Genomic DNA, 26730 nt, shown 5'->3' with positions numbered 1-26730 from the left:
TTCTGGGTTGTTTTCAAACCAAGTCCCGGGGGTAAATTGCAACGAGATGTGCCAACCATAAATATCCCCCTATTAACTGAATATTTTACTAACCTTTACATACCAGGCCCGTCCCGACAAACTAAAATTCAGTTCTTACTGGAACCTGGTTGCCCAGGTGATAGTCAAACTCCTCTTTCTCAGAAGTTAGTGGAAAGCCAAGGACAGAATAATTTTGCAAAGTTGTTCTTGTCAAGGTGCCTTCATTAGATTGTCTTATTTTCTCCAAGGCATCCCAGTTAATAGTCGCATATGATGAACACGAGATCAATAACAACTTCAAGTTTGGCGTAATCTATCAGAAGATCAGACAGGTGAGTAATGACTACCCTTAAAAAACCACAGGATTCAATCTTGGATTATATCAGCATTTATCAAAATAGCTTCACTCTATATTTATTAGGTAGGTTCTGATCACAACTTGCAGCTAATACGAGGCAATATTCTGTAATGCTAATGTGAGCTTGTTGACAGAGTAGGTACAGGGCCTGAGATAACAACCGCATCACGCACGGATGTATTTACATTCTCCTGTGCATGCAAATGAGGAGGCTTCCGGCGCCATAATTATAAAGACGTTGGGCATGATTTAACGGCCACATCACGCCCGACTTGGTGTCGGGACAAGACCATTGAATCCCGCAAGAGGCCTCTCGCAAGATTAACGACACTCGCAACATATCGCGAGATTCACCCGAACCTTAGCACTGCCCGCCTGGCACCTTGGCACTGCTAGGGTGTCCGGGTGGAACTACCAGGCTGGGAGGGGCACTGCCAGGCTGTCCAGGTGCCAAGGTGGCACTGCCAAGGTTCAGGGCCAGAGGGGGGGAGGCATGCCCAGAAAGGGGGGAGGGTGAGAGGGGGGTATGAAAGGGTGGGGTTGAAGCCTGGGTAAGAAGGGGTCTCATCAAGGTTGGGGGATGAATGGGGCGGTTCCTGAGAGGCCTCTCGCGAGATTTACCGGCCTCATCACGCCCAGGGTCACATGCAGTGAGGTGGATAGATTGCCCGCTAGGTGTGGTGAGATACTGAGCTGGATCTCACCCAAAATGACACTTAAGGCTGGATTCTTGTGCCCCGACCACCGCAAGATCGGCACGGGTGGACGTGGACCATTCAAAGGTTCATTGACCTCAGGCGGGAATTTCCGGTCGCCGGGCAGATGTGGCCGGAGAATCCCGCCGTCAGATACCTTTTAATTGAATCCAGCCCATTATTTAAATATTAATTTCAGCGTTTGCTGTGTCAGCCTTTACCTCACATCCTTTAAAATGTACCTGGAAGAGCACTGGGCACAACAGTCATAAGACTTAAGGCTATGGGCCAAGTGCTGATTCGGTGGGTCAGTCGGGTGTTTTCACGTGTCGGTGCAGATTCGATTGGCCAAAGGGTCTCGTCTGCAATGTATTTTTCTGTGATTTTGAATCAGTTTGTGTTTTGTGAGCTGTTTCCACCTGCAAACATGTGCGGGATCATGGATTTGTTTGTCGGTATGGATTTGTCACCTGAAGTGGAGGGCAAGATTCTCCATTGTGAGTCACCAGCAATGTTTCTTCACGTTTGAGAGAGCACATGCGATGGTCTGATAGAGCAGACGTCGCTGAATGAGAATTCAGTGATAGTTTAATGAGGGCCGCATAGCTCAATTGTTCATATTCCTGACTCTGACTCAGAAGGTTATGGAGGTCATGTCGTATTCTAGAGACTTCAGCACAGCATCCAGTTAAATGCAGCCTTCCGGAGAATGGAACGGAAGGATATGTGGATTGGGTGAGGAAAAGGAGGATCGGCGGAGGTTTTTATGGAACATCAGCATGGACCAGTTGGGCTGTATTTCATGCTGTATACTTGCAGCAAGTCTCATGTGTTGATCCGTTAGTCCCTTGTCACTGTTTTCAGGCTTATTAGAATATATCATGTGATATGGGAATATCACCACCTGCAAGTTCCCCTCCAAGTCACACGCCTTCCGGACTTGCAAATATATCGTCATTCCTTCGCTGTCTTCCCAAAAGGAGACAAAGTCCCCGAGCGAGCCCGTTTAGCCGCGTGTTTCCCGGCACGCGCAGTGCCAAGAAACACATGGCTATTCAACGTGACTCGCTTTGAATAAGGGGCCTAAACAGTCAAGGCCGCACATTGCTCCTTTCCTTTATAATGGGGAGCTCTGCACGCCAGAACTCCCCATTGTAGTGAGAGATCGGGGTGCCATTTTTAAATGACAACCCGATCTCTGAGGCCCTGAAAAGAATCCCCGACCTTCCCCCAGCCCAACCGCAACATGGGAGGGTTACTGCCTCGCTCTAATATGCAGATTTGCTAAAGGGCGATCCCACCCATTGTGGGCGGGATCGCCCTTTCAATGTCTCGCAAGATCGCATTGAATCTCGCGAGGTGTTGCAAGCCAGGTGGGTCCCGGGAGCGGTGTCACCCGGCTTTCACCGGCCACGCTGCGCCGCGCTGTCTTCCAGCGCAGCGTGGCCGGTGGATCGCTCCCTGGGTCAAAGTCCTGGAACTCCCTCCCTAACAGCACTGTGGGAGTACCGACACCACATGGACTGCAGTGGTTCACCAACAACTTATCAAGGGCAATTAGGGACAGGCAATAAATGCCAGCCTAATCTGCACTTGAAAAAAATCGCAGAATAAATGAATTGAATCAATTTTTTTTAAATAAGAAATAATTTGCTGCACTGGCAGCTTGCTGCCGTGGCTGAAACATGCCTGAGTTCCAGCACTTCACTGCGTTTAGTTTATAAATACTAAAATACTTTGTTCCAGACCACTGAAGCGGAATTGTTTGGGAACAATGAAGAAAGCCCCGTTTTTCAGGAATTCTTGAACTTACTCGGAGACACAGTTGTGCTCCAGAACTTCAAAGGGTGAGTGGAAATCCTTTTACATTCTTAGCGGGGATTGGGAGTTCCAAAGACCACTTTTCTTTCCCTAACATGGAGACCGTTGATACATTCATTTTACAAATGCAATGATTACCACACTATTTTTAAAATTAAACAATCGGAAGCTTCATTTAAGTTGCACTGGTTAATTAAGTGCATTTCGACCAAAACTGAGTGCAAGATGTTCAAGGAATTTCAAGCGCAGATTGCGCCCAGCGCAATTCAAGTTTCCACGATCTCTCACGCCAGTGTGACGAACCTAGTGCTAGAAGCCGGCCCCACTTTCCCAACCGGGTACCCACCCAGATCAAATTATCACCCAGGTGGGTTTCGGCTACTTGGGTTCGCCTGCAGGACTCCACAATGCACGTTTAGAAAGATCTTTAATAATCTTTATTGTCAATTTGCTAACAGCTGAATATTATATGCGTTGTGACTAGCAAATAATTCTGTACCGTTCTCAAAGTCGTTTTGTAGTTATTCAAGAGCAGGTGGCGGGCTAGCCAATTCTGTTTAAAGACATTTATTTTTTTGTAGGAACTTAATTTTCAGCTGAATTAATAAAATGCAAGTTGGTTACATTCTAAAGTGCTGTTGGCTTGTGGAAGATTTGAGTTTGTCAATTTGCAAGTGGATGGAAACTGAACCAACAAGAAATACGTCTTAAAAGTAGCACAATTTCGAGCACAATTTGCCCCCAGATCACACATTGCAGCCGAAGCGGAAACTCTTTCTTGAAGAGGACTTTTCTCACTTTCCATGTTTCATGTGTTTGCTCATCAATGTACAAACATGCATAAGTAAAGTTTAATAAACCACATGCAGGCTGTACCTTCCTACAAAGAAAAGTGATATAAAATATCTTCCCAACGCAGCTTCCGAGGAGGCCTTGATGTTGCACATGGTCAAACAGGGTCAGAGTCTGTCTACACCACCTTCAAAGACAGAGAGATAATGTTCCACGTTTCCACAAAGCTGCCGTTTACAGAAGGAGACTCTCAGCAGGTGGGTCGAAAGAACGTTTGTGGTGCAAAAAAAGACCACTCTGCCAGTCATTATCTGTGCTATCTCTCAGCAAAGTGCATCCCGCTCCCCCTGTTTTCTTTGCAGGATGCTGCATCTTCCTCTGCTTCTGAAGTGTATCTCTCCTTCCCTTAAAAAGGTCCACAGTGGGGCGGCACGATGGCGCAGTGGGTTAGCCCTGCTGCTTCACGGTGCCGAGGTCCCAGGTTCGATCCCGGCTCTGGGTCACTGTCGGTGTGGAGTTTGCACATTCTCCCCGTGTCTGCGTGGGTTTCACCCCCACAACCCAAAGATGTGCAGGGTAGGTGGATTGACCACGCTAAATTGCCCCTTGATTGGAAAAAATGAATTGGGTACACTAAATTTATAAAAATAAAAGGTCCCAAGTGACAAAGTGCCCCGTGCTCGAACCAATGCTGTGTATTTTTCAAATGATTCACCAAACATCTGTCTTGCTTGTAGTGGCTGCTTTGGTGACACATTCAGCAGAGGAAATAGTCTTCCCTGATATCTTATCAAAACCTTTCATAATTTTGATGTGCTTCATGGGGTCCGCAAGGGACTTGGGCAGCCACTCACCCACAGACCGCTCCATAAGCTGGTCAGACATTAGATGATCCAGCTGTGACATCCACGCAGGCAAGGCTAGAGCAGCAGGCGCACCTCTCAACCCCAGGCTAATTAGTTACCCTCCCACTGACCGCCCCAAGCTCTGGCAGGGGCGGTAGTGTGGACAGTGGCTTTACGCATAACCACCTTGTGACAGGTCACGGACTTTCAGGGCTTGGACTTTGACATTCCAACCCCCAAGTCACACTTACCTTTCCCCTGTTTCAGGGGAACACAGATTATTTTCCAGATAAAAGTGACCTTGGAGGTGAATTACTTTGTAGAAGTGAATGCACTGGTGTTTAAGGAACTTCTCCTTCCTTGATTAATCTACCCTTCACCAGACTGCCCCCCATCATATTACTCAATCAGTTTCTGTTCCAGAAAGGCATTGGTAGCATCTCTTACACTGTCAGCCTGTCCTACACCACCAAAACATGATTATTCTTTGAGATATCCTGCCTGACATCCATTCTTGCTCTGAATATTTTTAATTTTGCCCTTGTGTTTCCTGGTATGTAAAAGCTGTCGCAGTGAATGTTTTACGGGTTTGGTTTTTATCAACACCGCCCCCCCCCCCCCCCCCCCCCCCCCCCGGCCCGGTTTGGTTTTTAACAACACCCCCCCCAGTTTGGTTTCTATCAACACCCCACCAAAAATCTCATCTTTCAAATAAACCACGGCCTCCTTGGTCTTGCTTTGTCAGTGTTTTCCAGGTCTTTCCTGCTCCCTGTCTCTTGGGGAGTGACAACCTGCCTAAGATTATCTAACCAGACTGTAGTTGGTTAGGGGGTGAGATTCCACTGCTGGGGCCATGGGGGTCTCTCCTGATCAGCTCACATAACTCGCAGAATGTCTGGAAAAACAAAAATGGCGTTCGCACCATTTCCACAGCTTTGCTGCCAAAATTATGTCAGAGGATCAGGAGACACACTCCATTGGATTACCCCACAGCGCAGAAGGAGGCCTTTCGGCCTGTTGTGTCCATGTTGGCCCTCGGCAAGAGGAGTTCACCATCTGCCACTCTCCCGCCTTTTCCGTGTAAACGTTTCCTTTTCAGGTAATGATTCAATCCCCTTCTGTGGGCCACGATTGGTTCTGCCTCCAACACACTCTCAGCCAGCGTATATTCCAGATCCAAACCATTCACCGCGGAAAGAAGATTTCCCGCATGTCGCATTTGCTTCTTTTGTTAGTTACCTTGAACCTGTGCCTCTTGGTTCATGACCGTTCCATCAACAGGAACACTTCCTTTCTATCTCGAGCTGACCATTGCCCTCGTGATTTTGAATATCTCTGTCAAACCTCCTCTCAATCTTCTCACATCCAATGAGAACAACCCTAAATTCTCCAATCTATCTCCCTATCGGAAGGTCCTCATCAGTGGAACCATCATAGAATTTACAGTGCAGTAGGAGGCCATTCGGCCCATCGAGTCTGCACCGGCCCATGGAAAGAGCGCCCCACTTAATCCCACGCTGTCACCCTATCCCCGTAACCCAGTAACCCTACCTAACCTTTTTGGATATTAAGGGCAATTTAGCATGGCCGATCCACCTAACTTGCACATCTTTGGACTGTGGGAGGAAACCGGAGCACCCGGAGGAAACCCACGCACACACGGGGAGAACGTGCAGACTCCGCGCAGACAGTGACCCAAGCTGGGAATCGAACCTGGGACCCTGGAGCTGTGAAGCAACTGTGCTAACCACTGTGCTACCGTGCTGCCCACATCCTCATGAATCTTTCCTGCAGCCTCACCAAGGCCCTCACATCCTTCCCGAATTGTGGCGGCCAAAACTGGATGCGATATTCTGGCCTCGGCCAAACCAGAGTTTCATAAAGGTTCGATTAAAAACAGGATGTGCTGGGAAAACCCAGCAGATCTGGCAGTATCTGTGGAGGGTCTAATATGACACTTCATCAGACGAGTCCTTTTATAAAGGTTTAGCACCTTTCACAGGTTGCTTTTTTACTCAGTTGGGTGGAATTTTGGCTGGAGTGAGTAAACCGGTGTGTAGCTCTCCAGCTGCCCAGCCGAGTTTTCTCTCCAGATTCTCCAGCATTCTGTGCACAGGATCTGGGGGCATGGTTTTCACCGTCACACACCCGGTACGACAGGGCCTGATAGAGCTAGCACACCCCAAACTCCAATATAAAACAATACTCCCCACCCCCCCCAAACCCCATCGACACGGGGGACCCCCCAAGCAATGGTGCAAAACCCCACCCTTACACACACACACACGCACCCTGACACACACACACACACCCCTAACACACACACACATACACAAGGGAAGTCTCCTCATCGGGGCTCCCCAGACGGTCCGCCCCTGGCACTGCCAGGTTGACCTTGTCCAGGGTGGCAGTTCCCCAGATATGTCTCTCCCTCCCCGGGGGGGGGTTGCTATACTTACCTTTGCGCCTGACAGGTGATTCCCCTTGACTGCTTCCCGTTTTTCAATACCAGGGAATTTTTAAAGGCAGATAAGTCCTTTAACTACGTGTAAATGTATTTAAATGAATGTTAGTGAGATTCCTGCCCTTTCTCGAGGGGAGGAGGGGGGAATCAGAAAGTGAGGTCTCGCAGGTGAGAATCATGCTTTCTGACTGTCACGATATTCTGGGCCCGTGTGCCTGTTTATTCGCATGGCTGATGTGGGGTCAAAATTGGCCCGTATGTCTCAATTGATAATGCCCAGGACCCTATATGTTTTTTTGTTTTTTATTGTTTTTTAAAATAAATTTAGAGTACCCAATTAATTTTTTTCAATTAAGGGGCAATGTAGCGTGGCCAATCCACCTACCCTGCACATCTTTGGGTTTTGGGCCGAAACCCACGCAAACACGGGGAGAATGTGCAAACTCCACACGGACAGTGACCCAGAGCCGGGATCGAACCTGGGACCTCGGCGCTGTGAGGCCGCAGGGCTAACTCACTGTGCCACCGTGCTGCCCGGGACCCTATATGTTTTAATAAATTCTCTCTCAACCTGTCCAGCACCTTCAATGATTTGTGCATTGTACCCCCTGGGCCCTCTGTTTCTGCACCTCTGTTAGAGTTGGACCATTAATTTTATATTAGCTCTCTCACATTCTTCCTCCGAGTGTGCGCAGACACATGCATCACCTGCATCCTGCAGTTCAATGACAGGCGATGGGATGGCCTTGGATCTGCCCTGCAGGCGGCGGAGATTGAACAAATTCCTGTTTGTTCTGTAGTTTAACTCCACTACAGGGAACGTGCTTGTGATGAGATGGAGCATTGCAGCAAGAAAGAACGAGAGACGTTTCAGTGTGATGGCACAGCCCGGCTTGACCCTAACCACATCTAAATTTTGTTTGTGATGGATCCATTGGTCAGAATCACAGGTTTCAGGTGGCACGGTGGCGCAGTGGTTAGCACTGGTGCCTCTCGGCGCCAAGGACCCGGGTTCAACCCCGGCCCCGGGTCACTGTCCGCGTGGAGTTTGCACATTCTCCCCGTGTCTGTGTGGGTCTCACCCCCACAACCCAAAGATGTGCAGGCTAGGTGGATTGGCCATGCTAAATTGCACCGAAATTGGAAAAGTTAATTGGGTACTTTTTAAAAATGAATCACAGCTTTCATGTCATTGTGATAGACCAGCCTAAACGGAGGAGGATGTTCCAATGTTTGTCACCAAAGTGACTCCTAGTTCTAGGTTCTCCTACAAGAGGAAACATCCCCTCCACATCCACCCTGTCAAGACCCCCCTCTCAAGATCTTATACGTTTCAATCAATCACCTCTTACTCTTCTAACTTCAGTGAATACAAGCCTAGTCTGTCCAACCTTTCCTCAGAAATCATTTCTGGTATTAGTCCAGTAAACCTTCTCTGAACTGTGTCCAATGCATTTACATCCTTCCTTAAATAAGGAGCCCAAAACGGTACAAAGTACTCCAAATGTGGTCTCACCAATACCCTGAAACATAACCTCCCTAATAAATGATAAAATTCAATTAGCTTTCCTGACTACTTGCTGTACCTGCGTACGAGCCTATTGTGATTCATGCACTCGGTCACCCAGCTCCCTCTCAATCTCAGACCCCTACAATCTCTCACCAATTAAATAATAGGCTTCCTTTTTATTCTCCCTGCCAGTTAAGTGAAAAGGTCACCTCATACCTCAGGCATATTATCCCTCCCGGTGTGGGTCAGCTGTTTTGCAAGAAAGGTGGAAAAGGCAAAGGGGTCAGCAACTAGATATCCCAATATTTGGGGCAGCACGGTAGCACAAGTTGTTAGCACTGTGGCTTCAGCCAGGGTCCCAGGTTCGATTCCCTGCTGGGTCACTGCCTGTGCCCGGTCTGCACGTTCTCCCCGTGTCTGCGTGTGTTTCCTCCGGGTGCTCCGGTTTCCTCCCACAGTCCAGAGACGTGCAGGTTAGGTGGATTGGCCATGATAAATTGCCCTTAGTGACCAAAAAAGTTAGGATGGGTTATTCAGTTACGGGGATAGGGTGGAAGTGAGGGCTTAAGTGGGTAGGTGCAGACTCGCTGGGCCGAATAGCCTCCTTCTGCACTGTATGTTCTCTGTTCTTTTAAACTCTGTAAGTTGATCAGTTTAAAACAATTACCCCATTGTTAGGAGAGCAAGTTAGTGAAATATGAGAAAGGCAAAAGCAATGACTTACATATGTGTTTATCATATGGAAATTCAGATACTCAATCACAGCAGACTAGCTGCATAAGAACACATGAGCAACCCCCTCAAAACTTAAAGATTTATTATTCATGGCACGATCTATCAATGTGGGTGCTGGAGATCCAAATTTGAAGTCCAATTACATTTCTGTTCCATCATGTTTCTGCACTTTTCACCAATGTGTGCTTCTTACGGTAAACGTACTTAGACAATATTGTCTTCGTAAAAGAGAAATGTGAGGATTCATTTGAGCGAAGCACCTAAGAGAAATAAATTCTCTAATTGCGACCTTGGATGACTGTCTGTGCGGTGTCTGTAAGTTATCCTTGTGTCTGCGTGGGTTTCCTCTGGATGCACCGGTTTCTTCCCACAGTCCAAAGGTGTGCAGGTTAGATGGATTGGCCGTACTAAATTGCCCCTTAGTGTCCAGAGATGTGCAGGTTAGGTTACTGGATTACGGGTGTAGGGCAGAGTGGATCGGTGTAGACTTGATGGGCCGAATGGCCTCTTTCTGCACCGTAGGGATTCTATGATTCTATGATGAGTTTTAGAACCGGCCATTTCAATTTTCCCTGGTATCCAGGAATGTGATGTCTTCCCCGTTTAAGATGTGGAACTCGCTTTGGCTAATCTTTGAGTTTCTCCATAACAGCTGCAAAGAAAACGGCACATCGGGAATGACATTGTGGCCATCGTGTTCCAAGAGGAAAACACACCTTTTGTTCCGGATATGATCGCTTCCAATTTCCTTCACGCTTACATTGTGGTGCAGGTGGAGACTTCCTGTGCAGAAAGAACTACTTATAAGGTAACAGTTCTGGAACACACTGGGTCAAAGTAATAGGGGGAAGAATGGCTTCCCGCCCCCAACTGAACCAGCCCCAAAACAAAAATGGCACATTAATGCCGACTTGTCTCTCTTAGTGACTTATTTGCGACATTGCTATCTTCGCTACTGTAAACTGAACAAGTGAAAGGCACAATGGGGGTGAAATTGATTTTTGTTAGTCGCGTACATCACACTCGTCGTGAACCAATTTTACACACCTTGTTCGCTGAAGCCATTCATAAATCAAAATCAGAAGCACAGAAGAAGGTCATTCGACTGATGTTTAGGTGAATGGCATCCACTGTATATCTGCTTAATGTGGGCTTAAATTCATTCAGAAAAACAAAACTCTAACAATCATCTTCCCGTCCTTGGCAGGTTTCGGTCACTGCTCGAGAGGGTGTTCGTCTCTTTGGCCCCCCATTGCCCACACAGCCTGTGTTTAAAAAGGTGAGCGGGTCCAATTTCTGTCCAACAGAGTTTATTTTGCATCTACAAGGTGGAAATCTTCCACACAGCAGGCGTCTCTTACAGAAAGGACCTTGGGAGGCTGTTTCTCCTGGCTGGGGAGTCTAGAACTAGGAGGCTCAGCTAATCACAATCGGTGTCAATGACTTGGATAAATGTCTGGTAGCTAAATTTGCCCAATGATGCGTGGATAGGGAGGAAAGTCAACTATCAAGAGGAGGTAAAGAGTCAACAAAGGGTTATGGACATTTTAAGTGAGTGAGTAAGAAGGCTGACTGATGGAGTATAAAATGGGGAAATGGGAACCTGTGCACTGTGGCAGGAAGAATAGAAAAGCAGTATACTCATTAAATGGAGAGGGATGGCAGAACTCTGCGTTATGGAGGGATCTGGCTATCCCATGTGAATCACAAGAAGTTAGGATGCATGTATAGCAAGTGATTAGGAAGGCAAGTGGCATGGTCTTCATTGCAAAGGGAGTGGAATGTAAGAGTAGGGAAATTGTACTGCAGCTGTAGAGGTCCTTGGTGAGATCACATCCGGAGTACTGTGTACAGATTTGGTCTCCTTATTTCAAAAAAGGGATGTAATTTTGTTCGGAACAGGTTCACTCAACTCATTCCTACAATGAGGAAATGGAAGGTTGTGAAGAAAGGTCAGACAGGCTGGGCCTACACCCAGTGGAATTTAGAAGAATGAGAGGTGACCATATGGAAAAGTATAAGATCTTATGGGAGAGCCGAGAACCAGGGGCCTCAGTTTAAAATTCGAGGGCTCCCTTTTAAGACGAAGATGGGGAGAATTGTTTTCTCTGAAGGTCATTAATCTGCGGCATTCTCTTCCCCAGAGAGCAGTAGAGGCTGGATCGTGGAATTTATTCAAGGCCGAGTTAGACAGGTTTTTGACAAGGGGATCAAGGGTTATAGAGGAAGGGCAGACAGGAAGGTGGCCTCGAGACCACGACCAGATCAGCCACGATCATATCGAGTGGCGGAGCAGGCCGGAGGAGACAAATGTTATAAGGATTTAGAACCTGAATCTTTCGAAATCAGGCAGCGCAATGGCACAGCGTTTAGCACTGCTGCCTCAGAGCGCCAAGGACCCGTGTTCAATTCCGGCCTTGTGTGACTGTGTGGAGTTTGCATTCTCCCCGTGTCCCCGGGTACTCCGGCTTCCTTCCACAGTCCAAAGATTAGTTGGGGTTACGGGGATTGAGCGAGGGAGTGGGCCTGGGTGGGGTGCTCTTTCAGAGGGTCGGTGCAGACTTGATGGGCCAAAAGGCCTCCTTCTGCACTGGAGGGATTCTATGGAAATTTGATTCTTGTGTTATTTAATGTATTTCTTTTTGTAACTCAAACAATCTTCTGTCAATATAGTCCAGAGGAACATGATGGTGGTTCTCATATGTTACACACCTGTTTCTGAAGCACTTGTGTGTACTTACGTACTGTGCCAGAGAGTCATATAACATGGGTTGCGTCTTTAGAATTCTCTTCATTCCATGCAGCCACTGTTGCCAAGTAGCATAGCCATTCTTGTTGCCTCTGTGTGGCAGCTGGCCGAGATCAGGAATGTATTGGGATAGGGTTAAACCTTTTCCACCCACCACTTTGGGGTGTAGCTGTGGAGTCTAGGGGGAAATACATCCAAGTTATCCTGAAATGTATTTCACAAATCAAACTCCTGAAGACACACTTTTTATGCCTAGGGTCCTGAATTCAGAGAGTTTCTCCTCACAAAGCTTATCAACGCAGAATCCGCCTGCTACAAGTCTGAGAAGTTTGCAAAGCTGGAGGTAAGAATGTACATTAAACATTGTGAGGAATGCAGAAGAATGATTCTCTCAACAATCTGGCCAATGTGGCTGTCCAAAATCAGGAGTGAAAATTGCGGTGCAATCTTCCTTTTCATCAAAGTAAAGTAAATCATAGAATCCCCACGTTATTGTTTTGGTTAATGCCAAAGATTGGAACAATAAAATATACTTCACTGGTTTTTAAATAAAGATATTCTTGGGATGTGGGATTCGCTGGCCAAGCCTGCATTTATTGCCCATTCCTAACTGCTCATGAGAAGGTGGTGGTGAGCTGCCTCCTTCAACCCCTGCAGTCCATGTGGTGTAGGTACACCCACTGTGCTGTTAGGAAGAAACTTCCAGGATTTTGATCCAGCAACAGTGAAGGAACAGCAATATATTTCCAAGTCAGGATTGTGGTGTTCTTTGTGTTGCTAAATTCAGGGTGGTTGGCACAGTGCTCACAAAGACCACAACATAGCTTTAACTTGAACAAAGCTCTTAATTTATTAACATTACTCATTTAGATTTGACACGTACTCCTAAATAATAGTTGACAATTAACATATAATCCACTACTCACCTGCTACTGATCTCTGCACTTTTGTAAACTATGATCTGCTCTTACTCACACTATTTTTCCTTTAGTCTGTACTCTAGCTAACTCCTTCACTTCTCTCCCCCACGAGGCTTAACATCAATGTCTTACATACGTGTATCTCTAGCTCCCTCTAGTGACTGATTTAGGCATTTCATTAAAATTTGCAGTTCTTACATTTATGATAATACAACAAGGATGGTGAGTGGCTTGGAGGGGAACTTGCAGGTGGTGGTGTTCCCAGGTTTCCGCTGCCTTTGACCTTCTAGATGGTACTGGCCATGGATTTGGAAGGTGCAGGACAAGCAGCATCTTTTGTTCATCTCCAGTCTAACATTTATACATTGTACAAAAAGATGACCCTTGTTGTATGTCACATTAAGTATGTTTTCAATCTCGCTGCACAGAATCGCACACGGGCAGCGCTGTTGGACAACCTGCACGATGAACTCCACAGCCAGACACAGGCCATGTTGGGGCTGGGCTCTGATGAAGAGAAGATGGAGAATGGCGGCCATGGAGGGTTCCTAGAATCTTTCAAGGTAAAGCCACCTATTCAGAAAGGCTGTATCCTAACCTGGCATATCAGGAACGTAGGAATTTAGGAACAAGAGGCCCTTTTCATTCCTCGAGCCTCCTCTGCCATTCAATAAGAATCTTAGAATCATACAGTACAGAAGAGGCCCTTGGGCCCACCAAGTCCGCACCGATCATGCCTGATGTGACTGTGGTCTCGACGCCACTCTCCTGTCTGCACCTCCATAACCCTTGACCCTTAATCTATCAAAAACCTGCCTAAGTCATCCTTGAATAAATGTAATGACCCAGTTCCCATCTCTGGAGAACAGAATTCCACACGTTAATGAACACTCTGACAGGAAAACAATGTCCTCGTCTCAGTATTAAAAGGATGGCCTCTTATTCTTAAACTTATGCCTTACATAAATCTTGAGGGAAAGTGTTTGACAGATTTTTCTGATTTCACTCCTAAATAGCACGGCATAATGTCAAGATTATTCACCCTTGTTCTAGACATCCTTGCCAGTGGAAATGGCTTTGAAGCATCTACCTATAGAAGCATTTTTATCATTGATCATCTACCCCATTGAAACATTCTTATTGTACATCTTCCCCATTGAATATCAGCCCCAATGGAACATTTTTATCATTGTAAACACCTCGATTAAATTGCCCATCAACTTTCTCAACTGAAGGAAATAAAGCAAGTTTATACAGCCAATCCTCACAACTTAACATATTACGCTGATCTCGTTTTACTGAATATGCACTGCCAATATTTCCTTGTTGAGAATTCTGCCCTCTGCAATTCTTCAAATAGCAGATGATGAAGCTGAAACAACTGAAGTGTTATTTCTTGACTTTTGTATTCCAATCCTCTTCAGATAAAGAGGGCAGCACGGTAGCATAGTGGTTAGCACAATTGCTTCACAGCTCCAGGGTCCCAGGTTCGATTCCGGGCTTGGGTCACTGTCTGTGCGGAGTCTGCACGTTCTCTCCGGGTTTCCTCCGGGTGCTCCGGTTTCCTCCCACAGTCCAAAGATGTGCTGGGTTCGGTGTATTGGCCATGCTAAATTGCCCTTAGTTAGGTGGGGTTGCTGGGTTACGGGGATAGGATGGAGGTGTGGACTTAAGTGGGGTGCTCTTTCCATGAGCCGGTGCAGACTCGCTGAGCCAAATGGCCTCCTTCTGCACTGTAAATTCTATGAAAATGCAGAATTCCATTGATTTTTGATTACTTTTTGTACCTGTATCCTTAGTGATGTGTGTACATTGTTACACACAGGTGGGGGGAGGGGGGAGTTAATATAAATAGCACTGGCTTCTCCTCTCTTGACCCATCCATAAACAGAAAGGTGTTTTTGATTTGCTTTCCCATTTATAAGCAGTGGCATATTTCCCAACCCATTGGTTTTGATGTGATCCAATTTCTATTAATAGCCCCACAGCAAACTCGAGGTAGGATGAACTCAAAGGGTTCCTTTATTTGCACACACCCAATAGTTGAAGGAGGGGAGTTGCAATGTTGCATTCATACTGTAAAAGGAGGATGGAGAAAAGAAAGATTTACAATGCAGAGACAACAAAGAAACAAAATGGGGTTTCACATGGGTACCAGAGTCCAGAATCAAGATATTCCTTCATGGAGATCAGCAGGGTGAACACCAATGCTGTATAATTCACTTTTCTAGTGGCATTTGCGACACACAATGGGAAAGGCACACAGAAATTAATCAGTCTTATAGGCAATGGTACCAGCAGAAGTTCCAGCAGAAAGAGTGTAGATCGGGCCAGGAATTACATTTGAACAGAAGTCATTTCCTGTGAGGCTGCCTGTTGGATGGTAAACAGCAGACTGAGTTTCTGGTCACACAAGCTAGAAATCCATGCCACATGTCTCCCACCTCTTCATATTGTCTTTGACAAAGGTCGTATATCCCTTGCCTGGGCCCCTGAGATGGTTAAATGTCCCAACCACTAAGAATTGAAATGAAGGTTGCCGTTTGCCCTAGCAGATGATTAGGCTCCAGTTGGCCAGCCTGGGTTAGGAAATGCTGATGAATTTGGTCTAGGCAGCCCACAGGGGTGTTGGTAGTGTCTCTTCGGAGATAACGAGGTGCTAATTTATTTGATTGTGCCAGCTAGCTCCTTTAGTTTCAGGGTCACATGTAGACGTCGATTCAAGTATTAAGAAGATGTTACTATTTGTCTTTCTCAGATCCAGAATAATAGACCTCACACTTCCCCAGATTGAACTCTATCTACTACTGTTTTGTTCACTCATTTAAATCTGTCCAGGCCCCTTTGCAACATCCTTGGCCTTTATTTTGTACCCATTGGGCACATGTAGTTGGCGGGCCCGAAAGTGGGTGTTAAAAGTGTTTCTGGCTTCAATTGTTCCTGGAACGCTAATTAAATGGCAGCCAGCATGTATCGCTACTGTAATTTTTTTAGTGTTAAGAACAGAAGAACTGGGAGCAGGAGTAGGCCACCTGGCCCCTCGAGCCTGCTCCGCCATTTAATGAGATCATGGCTGATCTTTGTGGACTCAGCTCCACTCTCCGGCCCATACACCATATATATCCCCAAATCCCTTTATTCTTTAGAAAGGTATCTATCTTTTTCTTAAAAACTTTTAAAGAAGGAGCCTCAACTGCTTCACTGGGCAAGGAATTCCAGAGATTCACAACCCTTTGGGTGAAGAAGTTCCTCCTAAACTCGGTCCTAAATCTACTTCCCCTTATTTTGAGGCTATGCCCCCTAGTTTTGCTTTCCCTGACCAGTGGAAACAACCTGCCCGCATCTATCTTATCTATTCCCTTCATAATTTTATATGTTTCAATAAGATCCCCGCATCCTTCTAAACTCCAGTGAGTACAGTCCCAGTCTACTCAACCTCTCGTCATAATCTAATTCCCTCAACTCTGGGATCAACCTAGTGAATCTCCTCTGCACTCCCTCCAGTGCCAATATGTCCTTTCTCAGGTAAGGAGACCAAAACTGAACACAATACTCCAGATGTGGCCTCACCAACACCTTATACAATTGCAGCATAACCTCCCTAGTCTTGAACTCCATCCCTCTAGCAATGAAAGACAAAACTCGATTAGCCTTCTTAATCACCTGTTGCACCTGCACACCAACTTTTTGCGACTCGTGCACCAGCACACCCAGGTCCCTCTGCACAGCAGCATGTTTTAACATCTTACCGTTTAAATAATAATTCATTCTGCTGTTATTCCTCCATAAAATGGATAGCCTCACACTTGGCAACATTGAATTCCATCTGCCAGACCCTAGCCCATTCACCTAACCTATCCAAATCCTTCTGCTGACTTCTGGTATCCTCTGCACTTTTTGCTTTACCACTCATCTTAGTGTCGTCTGCAAACTTTGCCACATTGCACTTGGTCCCCAACTCCAAATCATCTATGTAGATTGTGAACAACTGCGGGCCCAACACTGATCCTTGAGGGACCCCACTAGTTACAGGTTGCCAACCAGAGAAACACCCATTTATCCCCACTCTCTGCTTTCTGTTAGTTAACCAATCCTCTACCCATGCTACCACTTTACCCTCAATGCCATGCATCTTTAGTTTATGCAGCAACCTTTTGTGTGGCACCTTGTCAAAAGCTTTCTGGAAACCCAGATATACCACATCCATTGGCTCCCCGTTATCTACTGCACTGGTAACGTCCTCAAAAAATTCTACCAAATTAGTCAGACACGACCTCCCCTTTATGAACCCATGCTGTGTCTGCCCAATGGGACAATTTCCCTCCAGGTGCCCCGCTATTTCCTCCTCAATGATAGATTCCAGCATTTTCCCTACAACCGAATTTAAGCTTACCGGCCTATAATTACCCGCTTTCTGCCGACCTCCTTTTTTAAACAGTGGTGTCACGTTTGTTACTTTCCAATCCTCTGGGACCACCCCAGAGTCCAGTGAATTTTGATAAATTATCACTAGTGTGTTTACAATTTCCCTAGCCATCTCTTTTAACACTCTGGGATGCATCCCATCCGGGCCAGGAGACTTGTCTACCTTTAGCCCCATTAGCTTGCCCAATACTGCCTCCTTAGTGATTACAATCATCTCAAGGTCCTCACCTATCATATCTTTATTTCCATCAGCCACTGGCATGTTATTTGTGTCTTCCACTGTGAAGACTGACCCAAAAAACCTGCTCAGCTCCTCAGCCATTTCCCCGTCTCCTATTATTAAATCTCTCTTCTCATCTTCCAAAGGACCAATATTTACCTTAGCCACTCTTTTTTGTCTTATATATTTGTAGAAGCTTTTACTATCTGCTTTTATGTTCTGAGCCAGTTTACTTTCATAGTCTACCTTACTCTTCTTTATAGCTTTTTTAGTAGCTTTCTGTTGTCCCCTAAAGACTTCCCAGTCCTCTAGTCTCCCACTAATTTTTGCCACTTTGTATGTTTTTTCCTTCAATTTGATACTCTCCCTCACCTCCTTAGATATCCACGGTCGATTTTACCCTTTTCTACCATCTTTCTTTTTTGTCGGTATGAACCTTTTCTGAACACTGTGAAAGATCGCTCGGAAGGTTCTCCACTGTTCCTCAACTGCTTCACCGTGAAGTCTTTGCTTCCAGTCTACCTTAGCTAGTTCTTCTCTCATCCCATTGTAATCGCCTTTGTTTAAGCACAAAACACTAGTGTTTGATTTTACCTTGTCATCCTCCAACTGTATTTTAAATTCCACCATATTGTGGTCGCTCCTTCCAAGAGGATCCCGAACTATGAGATCATTAATCAATCCTGCCTCATTACACAGGACCAGATCTAGGACCGCTTGTTCCCTTGTAGGTTCCATTACATACTGTTCCAGGAAATTATCCCGGACACATTCTATAAACTCCTCCTCAAGGCTGCCTTTACCAAACTGGTTAAACCAATCGACATGCAAATTAAAATCTCCCATGATAACCGTTGTACCATTTCTACATGCATCCGTTATTTCTTTGCTTATTGCCTGCCCTACCATCCTGTTACTATTTGGTGGCCTATAGACTGCTCCTATCAGTGACCTTTTCGCCTTACTATTCCTGATTTCCACCCAAATTGATTCAACCTTGTCCTCCATAGCACCAATATCATCCCTTACTATTGCCCGGATGCCATCCTTAAACAACAAAGCTACACCACCACCCTTACCGTCCATTCTATCCTTTTGTACAGTTTGATACCCTTGGATATTTAACTCCCAGTCGTGACCATCTTTTAACCATGTTTCAGTAATGGCCACTAAATCATAGTCATTCACGATGATTTGCGCCATCAACTCATTCACCTTATTCCGTATACTACGAGCATTCAGGTAAAGTACACTTATGTTGTTTTTTATGTCTTTGTTATGAATCCTGACACCTTGATCAGTAACTTTTTGCAAATTATTTTTCCTCTTACCCTTTCTCCTAATTTTCCTTGTCTTTGAACCCATATCTCTACATAATAACCTGTCACGTAACCTGCTGCCTTGCTCTCCATTAACCATTATACTGTCCATAGCTTTACCCTTCCCTTCCCCCCAACTTGCTAGTTTAAAGTCCTTGTGACCAACCTATTTATCCTATTCGCTAGAACACTGGTCCCAGAATGGTTCAGGTGAAGACCGTCCCAACGGTACAGGTCCCTCCTGCCCCAGTACTGATGCCAATGCCCCATGAAATGGAATCCCTCTTTCCCGCACCACTCCTTTAGCCACGTGGTAACTTCCCTAATTCTCTCAACCCTATGCCCGGGGATTGGGGTTGGAGGATGGCGGGTGCCGAAAAAAGGGTTAGTCCTCGGGGACAGCCGATGTGGAACTGTCTCAGGGAGCTGCAGACCTGTGAAAAATAATTAGCGACTGAAAAGGTAGGCAGCGCAATCGTACACAAACCTCAGTCCGCAGACACATTTGTCAATTTAAAAAAATATATTTTTATTGGGTTTTGGTATACATAACAAAATATAAATACACAGAACAATATGAATTTTAAAAGGGGGACAGCGTTATTTACATCGCGGTCGCTATTTACATGGGTTTATTTCATCGTTTCTTCTTTTCGCTCTTTTTCCTTTGCCGCGTTTTCAAGTGGTCGCTGTCATCCCTGGTGTCTCCTTTCCCGCCTGTGTTCCCCTCGCTTTTCTCCCTTCTGGCTCCCTCAGTTGTTGTTCCTGCCCTTCCTCCCCCCCCCCCCCCCCCTCCCCTCCAGTCCCTGGCTCTCTTACTGTGTTTGATTGCTAGATGCTGCAGCAGAGTTGGATTTTCTGACTGAGGCACGATCAATTTGACTTAAAGACGAAAGTTGAATCCAAACTGAGGCTTTATTGGTATCAGATGTGTGGCCTCCCACAGGCTGGCGAAATGGCAGGTGCCACAGGTGAACCTATAGTGCAGGTTCTACCGTACAACCTCTAATATAAGTACATGATGTGGAGATGCCGGCGTTGGACTGGGGTGAGCACAGTACGAAGTCTTACAACACCAGGTTAAAGTCCAACAGGTTTGTTTCGATGTCACTAGCTTTCGGAGCGCTGCTCCTTCCTCAGGTGAATGAAGAGTATGTTCCAGAAACACATATATAGACAAATTCAAAGATGCCATTCAATGCTAGGAATGCGACCATTAGCAGGTGATTAAATCTTTACAGATCCAGAGATGGGGTAACCCCAGGTTAAAGAGGTGTGAATTGTGTCAAGCCAGGACAGTTGGTAGGATTTTGCAGGCCAGATGGTGGGAGATGAATGTAATGCGGCATGAATCCCAGGTCCCGGTTGAGGCCGCACTCATGAACGGACACCGTGCGGCAATCACCAGGCAGGAATGTTCCCTTCCAGTCGGGGAACACTTCAGCAGTCAAGGGCATTCAGCCTCTGATCTCCGGGTAAGCGTTCTCCAAGGCGGCCTTCAGGACGCGCGACAACGCAGAATCGCCGAGCAGAAACTTATAGCCAAGTTCCGCACACATGAGTGCGGCCTCAACCGGGACCTGGGATTCATGTCGCATTACATTCATCCCCCACCATCTGGCCTGCAAAATCCTACCAACTGTCCTGGCTTGAGACAATTCACACCTCTTTAACCTGGGGTTACCCCATCTCTGGATCTGTAAAGATTTAATCACCTGCTAATGCTCACATTCCAAGCATTGTTTGGCATCTTTGAATTTGTCTATATATGTGTTTCTGGAACATACTCTTCATTCACCTGAGGAAGGAGCAGCGCTCCGAAAGCTAGTGACATCGAAACAAACTGTTGGACTTTAACCTGGTGTTGTAAGACTTCGTACTGTAATAGAAGTAGAACAGTGGTTTACTACATTCACCCCCTGTTAAAATTGAGTCCGGCAGGGGTGGTGGAGAACTATGTACAATCATGATTTTAACATTTACAGAGCAAAACAAATGTCTCTTGGCGACCGGTGGACCGGTCAGAGATTCAGCCGGTCCGGGGCCTTGATGATCCTTTGAGAGTGACGAAGTGGTGACGGCTATGTTGGTGCTGACCTGGTCGAGGGTGACTCCAGGAGCGTGCCAAAATCCTCTTCATCGACGGGTGTGGGCAGGGGGAGGACGGACGGTCCTGGGGGGTGGTGTTCTGAGCGACAGGGGAGGAGAGGGTGGCGACGGGGGTGGTCTGGGGGTGGAACCTGATGGTGCCAGGTCCCTGAGGGAGACGGTATCCTGGCGGCAGTCGGGGAACGCCACGTAGGCGTACTGGGGGTTTGCGTGGAGCAAGTGTACCCTCTCCACCAATGGGTCCGCCTTGTGGAGCCGCACATGTTTACGGAGAAGCACGGTTCCTGGAGCTGTGAGCCAAGTCGGGAGCGACACCCCGGATGTGGACTTCCTGTGGAAGGCAAAAAGACGTTCATGCAGTGTATTGTTAGTGGCAGTGCAGAGTAACGAGCGAATGGAATATAGTGCATCAGGGAGGACCTCTTGCCAGCGGGAGGCCGGGAGGTTTCTGGACCGTCGGGCCAGCTGGACGGCCCTCCATACCGTCCCATTCTCCCTTTATACCTGTCCGTTTCCCCGGGGGTTGTAGCTTGTCGTTCTGCTGGATGCGATAACCCAACTGAGCAGGAACTGACGCTGCTCGTCACTCATGAATGAGGATCCCCTGTCACTGAGGATGTAGGCAGGGAAACCGAACAGAGTGAAGATCGAATTGAGGGCTTTAATGACGGTGGCAGACGTCATGTCGGGGCAAGGGATGGCGAAGGGGAACCGGGAGTATTCATCGATCACACTGAGGAAATATGTGTGACGATCGGTGGAGGGGAGGGGGCCTTTGAAGTCCATGCTGAGGCGTTCAGAGGGGCGGGAGGCCTTCAACAGGCGCGCGCGGTCCAGCCGGTACAAGTGCGGCTTGCACTCCGCACAGACCTGGCAGTCCCTGGTGATTGTCCTTCCTCGACGGAGTAGGGCAAATTTTGTGCCTCAATGAAGTGGTACAACCATGTGACCCCTGGGTGACAAAGGCTGTCGTGCAGAGTCCGGAGTCGGTCTACCTGTGCGCTGGCACATGTACCTCGGGATAGGGCATCTGGGGGCTTGTTGAGTTTACCAGGATGATACCTAATCTCCTAATTATAGGTGGAGAGCTCGATTCTCCACCGTAAGATTTTATCATTTTTGATCTTGCCCCGCTGTGTGTTGTTGAACATAAAGGCTACTAACCGTTGGTCAATGAGGAGAGTAAATCTCCTGCCAGCCAGGTAATGCCTCCAATGCCGCACAGCTTCAATGATAGCTTGGGCCTCTTTTTCGACGAATGAGTGCCGAATTTCAGAGGCATGAAGGGTGCGGGAAAAGAATGCCACGGGCCTGCCTGCCTGGTTGAGGGTGGCGGCAAGGGTGACGTCTGATGCGTCGCTTTCTACTTGGAAGGGCAGTGTTTCATCTACAGCGTGCATTGTGGCCTTGGCAATATCAGCTCTGATCCGGGCGAAGGCCTGTTGGGCCTCGGCCGTCAGGGGAAACTGGGTGGACTGTATGACTGGGCGAGCCTTGTCTGCATAGTTTGGGACCCACTGCGCGTAATATGAAAAGAACCCAAGGCAGCGTTTGAGGGTCTTGGGGCAGTGGGGGAGGGGGAGCTCCATGAGGGGGCGCATGCGGTCAGGATCGGGCCCAAAAACTCCGTTCTGGACCACATAGCCGAGGATGGCTAAACGGTTCGTGCTGAACACATACTTCTCCTTGTTGTAAGTGAGGTTTAAGAGAGTAGCGGTGCGGAGAAATTTAGCAAGGTTGGCGTCGTGGTCCTGCTGATCATGGCCGCAGATGGTGACATTGTCTAGGTACAAAAACGTGGCCCGCAAACCGTACCAGTCGACCATTCGGGCCATCTCCCTTTGGACGACCGAGCCCCCGTTAGTGACGCCGAAGGGGACCTCAAGGAAGTGATATAGACGGCCATCTGCCTCGAAGAGAGTGTATGGATGACCCGATTTACGGATGGGGAGCTGGTGGTAGGCGGATTTCAGGTCCACCGTTGAGAAGACCCGGTACTGTGCAATCTGGTTAACCATGTCAGATATGCGTGGGAGGGGGTACGCGTTGAGCTGCGTGTACCGGTTGATGGTCTGGCTGTAGTCCATGACCATTTGGTGTTTCTCCCCAGATTTAACCACTACCACTTGAGCTCTACAGGGGCTGTTGCTGGCCTCGATGATGCCTTCCCGAAGCAACCGCTGGACTTCGGACCTGAGGAAGGTCTTGTCCTGGGTGCTATACCGTCTGTTCCTGGTGGTGACGGGTTTGCAATCTGGAGTTAGATTAGCAAAGAGGGAAGGTGGGTCGACCTTTAGGGTCGCGTGACCGCACACAGTAAGGGGTGGTAAGGGTCCGCCGAATTTAAGGGTTAGGCTCTGGAGGTTGCTCTGGAAATCCAGGCCGAGGATCAGTGCAGCGCAGAGTTTAGGGAGAACGTGGAGGCAGAAGCCCTGGAATTCTACGCCCTGGACCGTGAGCGTGACCGTACAGTACCCCCGGATCGCTACGCAATGGGATCCGGAGGCCAGGGAGATTTTTTGATTGGCGGGGTGTATCGCGAGGGAGCAGCGCCTTACCGTATCCGGGTGTATAAAGCTCTCGGTGCTCCCGGAGTCCAGCAGGCAGGAGGTCACATGGCCATCGACTTTCACGCTGGTGGATGCGTTGGTCAGGTTATGCAGGCAAGACTGGTCGAGTGACATGGAGGCGAGCCTTGGTTGGTCGTCGGGTAATGGGGCGGCCGTTGAGTTCAGATCTTGGAACGCTGGTTGTGTCCATGTGCTGGAGATCTTGCTGGTTACAAAATCGCAGCACCCATGAATCGCACATGGTCTTGGGGGAGGAGAAGATGGCGGCGCCCATTGTCCGTGACTGGGGGGGGTGGGGGCCTGGCACACCGCAGCGAAGTGGCCCTTCTTCCCGCAGGTTTTACAAAGGGCAGCGCGGGCCTGGCAGCGTTGGCGGGGGTGCTTTTGCTGGCCGCAAAAGTAGCATCGGGGCCCCTGGGATTTGCTGGCTGGCGTGTAGCGCAGGCGTATTGGGTGGGCAGCGCCCCCGCTGGGGCGGCTGCCTGTGAGGACCATGACGCATAGGAGGGGTGTGCCGCGCGGCTGGGGGCGTAGGACTGGACGTTGCGCAGGACGACCGTCATGGAGAGTGCTAGTGTTTTAGTCTCTGCGAGGTCGCGCGTGGCCCCTTATAGGAGCCGCTGACGTATGATATCTGACCCAATTCCGGTCACAAAGGCGTCCCTCATAAGGAGGTTTGAGTGTTCATTAGCTGTAACGTCCTGGCAATCACAGTCCCGGACTAGTGGGATTAGGGCCCTCCAGAAGTCTTCTATGGACTCACCCGGTAGTTGCGAACGGGTTGCGAGCGCTTGCCTGGCGAAGAGCGTGTTTGTCTTCTGCTTGTAGTTGTCCTTGAGTCGAGTCATGGCTTCGGCGTAGTTTGGCGCATCCTGGATCAGCGGGAAGACTTTGGAGCTGAGCCTGGAATATAAGATCTGGATCTTCTGAGCCTCTGGAACAGGGGTCGGCGCCGCGTTGATATACGCATCAAACCAAGCTAGCCAGTGCTGGAAGTCCTTTCTGGCGTCGCTTGAGTGCGGGTCCAGCTGCAGGCGATCTGGTTTAATACGGAGGTCCATCCTTCGAAACTGATACCAATAAATTGAGGCACGATCAATTTGACTTAAAGACGAAAGTTGAATCCAAACTGAGGCTTTATTGGTATCAGATGCATGGCCTCCCACAGCAGCTGGCGAAATGGCTGCGAGCTGGAGGACACGCATATTTATACCCCGCCTCCTGGGCAGAGCCAGCAGGCAGGGGCCACAGGTGAACCTGTGGTGCAGGTTATACCGTACAACCTCTAATATAAGTACAACAGTGGTTTACCACACTGACATTCTGCAGCCTGTGTCTTGAAGTGGCGTTGAACAGAGAAGCTGTTCATTTAGAAAAATCAAGCTTGGAATGATTTGGAAGAGGCAGCTAAACCTCTTTTTTTTTTTTAATCCTCGACTGCTCTAATCTGCAAAGTAAAAAGAACACAAAAGGACATTGGTTTTAGCTGCGAGTGAGCCCGAGACAAAATATAAACTCTATTGACAAAAGCCTTCACAGCTTTCAAGGTGACACATGCCTCGCATTCCAGGCCCAGTTTTCTTCGAACAATTAATCTTCCACTTTAAAGAGGGAGGAGAAACGAATACCTGCCCAAAGAATGTTGTGGCCGGTTTTGTTTGTGTTTGGGGAATGGGTTTATGGGATGGGACAAAACAACCATGGTAAAGAAACTACCTCAAATGGGGCTAAAGCTTGTGAAACAGACACTGTGCCGGACAGAATTGTAGCTTTGGCTCTGATGCTATGCTCACACATGGTGACCGCGAATGTCTGCCGATATAAATGAGGATAAACTTGGCAACCTGTTTGGAAAGTAGATCCATGGGTTAAGCTCCACTGACATTTATAGATCTAAAATAGGAACGTAGGAATTAGCAGCAGATGTAGGCAATTCAGCCCTTTGAGCCTGCTCTGTCATTTTATCAGATCATGGCTAATCTCTTCCTGGTCTCAAATCCACCTCCCCAAATCCCTTTAACCCCTTTTTAAAATCAGGAATATATCTATCTCCATCTTGAAACCATTTAATGACTCAGGTTCCACCGCACTATGGGGCAGCGAGTTCCACAAATTCACCACCCTCTGCGAGAAGTAGTTCCTCCTCATCTCAGTTTTAAATCTGCCGTCTCAACCCATATTTGTGACCTCTCATTCTAGATTGTCCCGTGGGGCAGCACGGTAGCATTGTGGATAGCACAATTGCTTCTCAGCTCCAGGGTCCCAGGTTCGATTCCGGCTTGGGTCACTGTCTGTGCGGAGTCTGCACATTCTCCCCGTGTGTGCGTGGGTTTCCTTCGGGTGCTCCGGTTTCCTCCCACAGTCCAAAGATGTGCAGGTTAGGTGGATTGGCCATGATAAATTGCCCTTAGTGTCCAAAATTGCCCTTAGTGTTGGGTGGGGTTACTGGGTTCTGGGGATAGGGTGGAGGTGTTGACCTTGGGTAGGGTGCTCTTTCCAAGAGCCGGTGCACACTCGATGGGCTGAATGGCCTCCTTCTGCGCTGTAAATTCTATGATAATCTATGACATGGGGGAACATTTGGTTTACATTCACTTTATCAATCCCTTTTAGTATTTTATACACCTCAATCAAATCCCATCTCATCCTTCTGAGCTCCAGCGAGTATAAGCCCAAACTGTTTAATCTCTCCTCATACGTCAACCCTTTCATCCCCGGAATCAATCTGGTGAACCTCCGAATGGATCCCCATCTAGAGGTGGATGGTGGGTCGGTCCGCACTTGTGTTTTTAAGAATGAGATAGGTTTTATCTGGTCACCAGCCACCCGTGATTCAGCATTAAATTGGTAACCCTGGCCAAATGTTCTAAATGGCAGCAGCAATAACAATAACTTGCATTCCTATAGCGCCTTTAATGTAAATCGTGACAAGGCACTTTGGCAAAACGATAGGAAGCAAAAGTGATACTGAGGCACATGTGCAGATGTTAGGACAGGGGAACGCTTGGGACAGGAATTAGGTTGTTAATGAGCATGTTGAAAGAGGCAGAGAGGCTGAAAATGCAGCAGCCGATGGGAGGGGAGTGATGGAAATTGGGGGATTTGCAAGAGGCTAGAGCTGGAGTCTTCTACACTTCCTCGGTCCGTATCCCTCTATTCCCATCCTATTCATGTATT

General features: G+C 47.7%; 1 protein-coding gene across 9 annotated transcripts in view; it reads left to right on the top strand.

The window, feature by feature from the left end:
• LOC140386893 (rap1 GTPase-activating protein 2-like) overlaps positions 1-26730 on the top strand; it is a 618530-nt gene that overhangs the window by 556472 nt on the left and 35328 nt on the right. For all 9 annotated transcript variants that reach the window (XM_072469730.1, XM_072469729.1, XM_072469728.1 and 6 more), the window contains 7 exons: positions 270-353; positions 2821-2921; positions 3815-3944; positions 9894-10049; positions 10449-10520; positions 12247-12333; positions 13339-13473. In XM_072469730.1, coding sequence (XP_072325831.1) covers positions 270-353; positions 2821-2921; positions 3815-3944; positions 9894-10049; positions 10449-10520; positions 12247-12333; positions 13339-13473 — 765 coding nt within the window. The remainder of the gene's footprint in view (positions 1-269; positions 354-2820; positions 2922-3814; positions 3945-9893; positions 10050-10448; positions 10521-12246; positions 12334-13338; positions 13474-26730) is intronic.

This window comes from Scyliorhinus torazame, chromosome 12, assembly GCF_047496885.1.
Source record: "Scyliorhinus torazame isolate Kashiwa2021f chromosome 12, sScyTor2.1, whole genome shotgun sequence".
In the NCBI taxonomy this organism is placed as follows: Eukaryota; Metazoa; Chordata; class Chondrichthyes; order Carcharhiniformes; family Scyliorhinidae; genus Scyliorhinus; species Scyliorhinus torazame.
The sequence above is the reverse complement of the archived record's forward strand: the minus strand, read 5'-3'. Positions and strand labels throughout refer to the sequence as shown.